This window comes from Mercenaria mercenaria, chromosome 6 (assembly GCF_021730395.1).
Source record: "Mercenaria mercenaria strain notata chromosome 6, MADL_Memer_1, whole genome shotgun sequence".
Lineage (NCBI taxonomy): Eukaryota > Metazoa > Mollusca > Bivalvia > Venerida > Veneridae > Mercenaria > Mercenaria mercenaria.
In genome coordinates this window covers 38553036-38560143 of record NC_069366.1, presented here as the reverse complement: position 1 = coordinate 38560143, position 7108 = coordinate 38553036, and the positions used below count along the sequence as shown (strand labels likewise).

General features: G+C 36.7%; 1 protein-coding gene across 1 annotated transcript; it reads left to right on the top strand.

Annotated features, from left to right (window-relative positions):
- Window positions 1–1312: 1312 nt before the first annotated feature.
- On the top strand, window positions 1313–3529 carry LOC128546105 (uncharacterized). The gene is made up of 2 exons (XM_053545659.1): window positions 1313–1841; window positions 2106–3529. The coding sequence occupies exons 1-2, from the start codon at window positions 1505–1507 to the stop codon at window positions 3329–3331; spliced, it is 1563 nt and encodes a 520-aa protein (XP_053401634.1). The 5' UTR covers window positions 1313–1504; the 3' UTR covers window positions 3332–3529.
- Window positions 3530–7108: the final 3579 nt, after the last annotated feature.

Sequence of the window (7108 nt, the reverse complement as noted above, 5' to 3'; positions counted from 1 at the left end):
GTAACGATCAATACCCACAACAAAAATATGAGCTGCACCATGTGATACCAACGTATTGGTTTTGCGACCAGCATGGATCCAGACCAGCCTGCGCAGTCTGGTCAGGATCCATGCTGTTCGCTGTCAAAGCCTACTGCAATTAGACAAACTGTTATCGAACAGTATGAATCCTGACCAGACTACGCGGATGCGCAGGCTGGTTGTTGATCTATGCTGGCCGCAAACGCCCTGTTGTTTTCTCACGGCGCGGCTCATATCATTTTCAGGGGTGTACATGAACATTCAGAAAAATATAAGCATTTGTTTAGTTTTTTCTATGTACAGATGTACGGATAAATTCGGAAAAAGTGGATTGTAACTTAACAAAAAATGAGCTATGTATACGAGGATGCAATGCTTCACTTAACCTTCGTAAATCGTAAATTATTATTACTATTATTTTTATGCTTCCCAAGGGTGAACATATAGTTTGACCGTCCTTCCGTCCGTCCGCCCGCCCGTCCGTCCGTAGTATTACTTGAAAAGTATTAACGGCATTTTATTAAAATTTCACATAATCATAGAGGCCATTGAGACAAAGAGCAGTATCAGAGGACCATAACTCTACCTTACCTAGCTTTTGAATTACCTCCCTTTATTAAACAAAATAAGGCTTGTCTGATGCATTACTTGAAAAGTATTATGACATTTCATTTAAACTTCCCAAAATCATAAAGGCCATTGACAGTACGGCCACAAAGAACTATCATGATTGGTCTAATAAAGCTGGTTTTTTAAACAGAAAGCAATAAATCCTTGCACAATTTTTAAAACTGGAAACGTGAACAATACTGAGGAAATTGTTGCTCTAGTGAGTTGTCGTTTAGGGAGTAAGAATACGTTGATGCATGCAAAATATGTATAATGCTATTTTTTACATTTTACGATTTTGTCCATATATATTATGCATCTAGATCTATACATAAAACTTAGTTTTGATATAATTTTTTCTTTTTATTATCAGTACTGTGTCATTATCAGCTGATTATATTGGACTGCTTTCATTTGATTACAATATTTTTCTATATGGAATTACACTACATGTATTGATAAATACTGGACTACACGAAGACATTAATTCTGTATATAAATCGTTTTCCTCGTGCAGTCCAATATTAAATACACAGTCCAATATTAAAATAATATTGGACTCCACGTGGAAAATACTGTACTAAGTCCCATTGAAAGCAGTCCAATATTAAAAATACAGTACAGCGAGAATAAAGGAATGACGTCATGACAATGTTTTAATAGGGTATATAAAGTTGCTAAAGTTTATACCTCTGAATTTTTGTACTCCGCGTTACATCGTATAGCGGAGTACCTTTGTCCTAGCGTTATTATCTTTCAAAACCTGTTTTGAATGCTCGAGTGATTCGAGATCAGATATAAATAAGATTTTTGGCGGTAAGAAATTAGTTCTAGCGATTCACTCTGTGCGGTGACATCGTTACAAGCCGGAACAATGGACACCTCGGACCGCAGCAGTTATGACGATCGGTGGGGAATGGAAAATTCTAGAATCCAGGCTATGATAGACGACAGGATGAAGGCGTCTTTAGAGGAACACAAAACTTCAATGCTTACAGATATGGAGAAAATGCTAGAAAAGATAAGTGGAAATTCTAATTTTGAGCAAATGAATAAGATTTCAAGCATATTGAAAGGCACACAAACTTTTAAACGGAAGTCAAATGAAGAGCAGTTTAAATACAACTCCAAGGTTAGCATCGCTCTAGATGAGGCAGATCATTTGATACAATCAAACAAATTGCAGGAGTCCAGACAAAAGATCGCTGAAGGTATTCTTTTATATATATATTTTTTAATGTTATCGCTTCAGACGCACGGGTAAATATTGTTTAAAATGTACCGGTAAGCAGACGATCGATAAGCAGACGATAAGATTAAGATAAACGCTATGTTTACATAAAGCAAGGCTTCATTGTGTATTTAATAGTTCAGTAGGCACAGTTTATATTTGTCAACGTTAGTCACATTTTATTACCGTTATAGACATATACATATGGAGAGAGATAGTCGCTAATATTTGCATTCATTTTCAGCAAAAGAAATGATATCTCATAGACAAAAGCTCATACGCTTAGCGGACTCGTCAGAACTGGGGTGGAGGGTAGTAAACGAGTATGAATCCAACCCATTAGCCAGCGATTCCGACGATGAAAAAAGGATTTATAAGGCTGAGACGAGGGCGAACAAAAAGTTAAAGGCGGAGAAAGCTAAGAGAACTCGTGGCAGTAGATCATGGCCATACCGGAAGCCAACTACAGCATCGGCCGGCAATGTACAAGTTTCTAATGCTACACAACAAACGCCTCGTAGACCAGGATTGTGCTTCGCCCGCGGGAAGCCAGGCCACTGGAAAGGATCGTCGGAATGTTCTGCGAACAGTTCCAATAATAAGATAAGTAGTTTTATTAGCAATAATTTTCAAAACGAAAATTTATTTCGGATTAAAGATCCAGATATCTCATTTTCACAAAGTAATAATGTGGTGAAAGAGAGTGACGTCATTACTGAAAAAAGTAGTACAGAGCAATCGTCTCCGGTAGGTAGACTGAAGCAAAATTTGTCCAAATGGAGAGAGGCTTCAGACAGTACATTTATATTAAATGTAGTAGAAAAAGGCTACAAGTTGCCTTTTATGAGTGTTCCAGACAGTGTTGTTTTAAAAAACAACAAGACTGCTCGAGAAAATTCATGTTTTGTTGAGCAAGAAATTGAAAATCTCCTGCTTAAAGGCATAGTAAGTGAAATTGATAGTATTCCTTATGTAGTCAATCCTTTAACCGTAGCCTACAATAGAAATGGAAAACCAAGGTTAGTCTTAGATTGCAGACACATTAATCCTTTTTTACACCAGTTCAATGTGAAGTTTGAAGACATAAAAGTTGCAGAAACATTATTTGACAAAAACTCTTTTCTATTTACTTTCGATCTGAAAGGAGCATATCACCATATAGACATTTTTCCAGAGCACAGAACATATTTGGGGTTTTCATATTCTAGATCAGGACATACAAAGTATTACGTTTACAATTCTTTACCATTCGGCATAAAAACAGCAGGACACATATTTACGAAACTTTTGAAGGTAGTTGTTACATTTTTAAGAGCAACTGGACATAAAATCATTATGTTTCTCGATGATGGGATCGGTGGTCATTCAGATTATGAAAAAGCTTTGCGCTCAAGCGAGTTTACCATGCAAACGTTGGTTGCTTTGGCTTTTTACTTGCTGACGAAAAGTGTAATTGGGTACCGACACTGAGATTAGTTTGGCTTGGGCATGTTCTAGATATGGCACAGAATATGATTTTTATATCATATGAAAGAATACAAAGATTAGAAATTACATTAGATTCCGTGATATATCAGGTATGTCGAGATAGAGCAAATATAGTTCCAGTAAAAGTGTTGGCCAGAGTCGTCGGACAGATAATATCATTACAAAGCGTAATAGGTAACAAAGTTCGTTAATGACAAGAGAATTATTCAATTGTATCAATGCAAGAGCCAGTTGGAATGCTCCTGTTAAAGTAACAGAATTAGCCATGAATGAATTACAGTTCTGGAGAAGCAATGTAAGTACACTGAACAGAAAAGGGAGACAATTAAACGAAAATCATGTGTGTCTGTATAGAATATTTGTCGATGCCAGCGCATTTGGCTACGGCGGGTATGTAGAGAATAACGTAAGAGTAAGTAGTTCAGTTAGTCAAGGAATAGTAAAATTAGAGTCCCAGAAGCTCCCGGAAGTGAGCAGAACAGAGTACGAAAATTTCTCAAAGAAGGAAAAAACAATAGAATGTATGTCGTCCCCGGAAGTGGACTTATTAGTTAACAAAGAGTCCCCGGAAGTGGACTTACTAGTTCACAAAGCGTCCGCGGAAGCGGACAATTCAGTGTCTGATTCATTCAGAGGAACCAACAGCTTAATTAATACTTTGTCATCTGAGCAGGTGATGAGACCAGTAGTAGGTCCCCGGAAGTGGACACTTCGATTTGTGATAGGTCACATGATGCGCGAGTTGAGTTCAGTAGTTTGTCCCCGAAGCGGACAGTATTGCAAGTGTAATGTTTCCTAAAGCAGATAGTATGTTAAATCGTATGTCCCAGGAAGAGGACATTATTACTTGTAGCATGTCTCCGGAAGCAGACAGAACAGTAAGTAAAACTTTTCAAAACATAGTCAGTTACGTGAAAGACACGTCCCGGAAGTGGACAATACAGGTAAACATGTGTTATGTTTAAATGCAAATGAAAATTGTTTTTTGAAATCAAAACAAAAAGTTACCGACACGGAAGTCATAGGGCAGTGGGATACTCTAGAACAAAGTCAAAGTTCAACATGGCGAGAAACCGAGGCCGTTAATAGAGTACTCCATTCGCAAGCAAATGTTTTGCGAAATTCCTATGTTAAGGTTTATTCCGATAACAAAAATGTTAAAACTGTGTTATTAAACGGTAGTCGAAAAACACAAATTCATAGTATCGCTTTAGATATACATAAGTTCTGCGAAAAAGAAAACATCATGTTGTGTCCGGAATGGATTCCCTGGGCAAATAATGAAAAAGCAGATTATCTGAGTAGATGTTTTGACTGTGATGACTGGTACATTAGTCAGAATGTATTTACTTATTTAGAAAATAAATGGGGTCCACATAATGTAGATAGATTTGCGTCACATTTAAATAAAAAATGTGCAAGGTTTAATTCACGTTGGTGGGTTCCAGGCACAGAAGCCATTGATGCCTTAGTTCAGCCATGGGGGCAAGATATAAACTGGTTGGTTCCACCACCAAGGCTGGTTACAGCTTGCATTAACAAGTTAGTAGTAGAAAAAGCCAAATGTACATTAATTGTTCCATTTTGGAAGAGTGCGCCGTTTTGGCCATGTTTGACAAATAATGATGGAAATTTTAGAGATTTTGTGAAGGAAACAAAAAATTTGAAACGGACAAATGTCGTTTTATCAGATCGGGGAACAATGGTTATTTTGCTAAAAATCCATTACCGTTTGATATGCTAGCACTAAAATGTTCGGTGTAAAATTATATTTGTTAACAACTGTTTCATGAAATTGAAACTTACGTTGTATACGACACTATTTAATAGTATTAATTCTTTGACAGGTGTTGGTCTGAAGGACACAATCAAACATAAACTAGACGAGGCAGGGATACATGGAGAATTACAACGATCAGTAACGGACAATATGGCGAGTTATCTTTTACAATCAAGGGCAGACAATACAGTAAAAAAGTATCAGAGTTCTTTTGATCAGTTTAAATCATATTGTGATATAAACAGCCTAGTATCTAAACCGGCGTTACCTATCAGCGTAGCAATGTACTTTACCAGTTTACTTGATCAAGGCAAGTCAGACAATGTCGTGTCTGCAGCTTACTATGGAATAAAATGGGTACATAATATCAACGATCTTCAGGACCCGACGGAAAACAGTATCGTCAAACAATTGTTAGAAACTGCGAAACGTATAAGTTCCAAGCCAGTACAGAAGAAAGACGTTGTAAGCTCAGAAATGTTACAAGCACTTTGCTTAACATATCAAGATAGTGTTGATATTATTGATTTGAGGGATTTGTCAATGATTATGTTAGCCTATGCAGGTTTTCTGCGTATGAACGAAGTCAGTAATTTGCATTGCAATGATGTACAATTCAATTCCGACCATCTAGTTTTGAAATATAAGGCAAAGCAAAACAGACGTTTATAGAGATGGTTCAGAAATAGTTATTGCTAAAGGTTGTTCTTCTGCATGTCCGTATTCTATGTTACAAAGATATATGTCTGCAGCACATTTGTCGATTAACTCTGATGAATATTTGTTTAAACCTGCATTTAGATCAAAACATGTCGCGTCTCTTATAGGAAAGAATAAAAAGTTAAGTTACACAAGGGCAAAAGAATGTATTGTTGAAAAATTGAAAAGTGTTGCGCCGGGCCTTAAACTTGGTACGCATTCTTTAAGGGCAAGTGGCGCTACGTCCGTAGCTAACACCGGTGTATCAGACAGGTGTTTAAAGAGACACGGTCGTTGGAAGACCGATGTAGCAAAGGATGGTTATGTAAAAGACTCTCTTGAAAAAAGGTTATCTGTCACAAAAATGTTAAAATTGTAAAGAACTTAAGATTATTTAAGACTTGCAAGAGTTGCATATAAAGAACATTGAATTTAAATTTTTCAGCTTCTCTATACTTTGTAATTTTCTATAAATGTGTCTCGCAAATCGCACAACAGTGTCTGTTGTTGATTTTGTATAGTATATAGAAAGGACTTTTTGTACTCCGCGTTACATCGTATAGCGGAGTACCTTTGTCCTAGCGTTATTATCTTTCAAAACCTGTTTTGAATGCTCGAGTGATTCGAGATCAGATATAAATAAGATTTTTGGCGGTAAGAAATTAGTTCTAGCGATTCACTCTGTGCGGTGACATCGTTAAATTTAAATTCAATGTTATAGATCAGAGGAACATTATTGTAATACTTACTTTATTTACACAATAATTTGTAACCTCAATGTTGAGGAAACGTAACTTATCTAGAGTTAATAGTTATCCGACATATTGTTCATAAAAGATCTTTCAAGGATGAAGCCCAACATTCAGTGGTAAAAGACATGTGATAAAAGGGCACAGGTTTCCAGACACTGGTTTTTCCTGGGCGAGTCGACCACGTTTTGGAAATCTTTTATGAATATCATGTAAAACATATTCAAAGATCGTTTGTTTAAACGTATACATTTTGTGTTTGATTAATTCACATGTATCTACGGCTTGTGCAAAATTAAAAAGATAAAAGACCCAAAGTATACAGTTTAAAATCAGCGGATTATAGTATTTAGAGAGACTGCGAGTCCAGCCCGCTGACAAATGTCTGCAAATTGGGACTGGACTGGATATATGTTGGTAAACTGTTCCATAGTCTGATAGTCCTGGGGAAAAAGGAATTTGCATGGTACGACGTTTTGGACTGGGGAATTAAGTAATTTAAATTTCGTGTCTGTGTGAGATGATGATGGT

What these genes read in the sequence shown, in the direction of transcription:
- LOC128546105 (XM_053545659.1), top strand. Translation starts at nt 1,505, where the DNA reads ATGGACACCTCGGACCGCAGCAGTTATGACGATCGGTGGGGAATGGAA. An exon ending in CAGACAAAAGATCGCTGAAG is followed by an intron (nt 1,842 to 2,105) that starts GTATTCTTTTAT and finishes ATTCATTTTCAG; the next exon opens with CAAAAGAAATGATATCTCAT.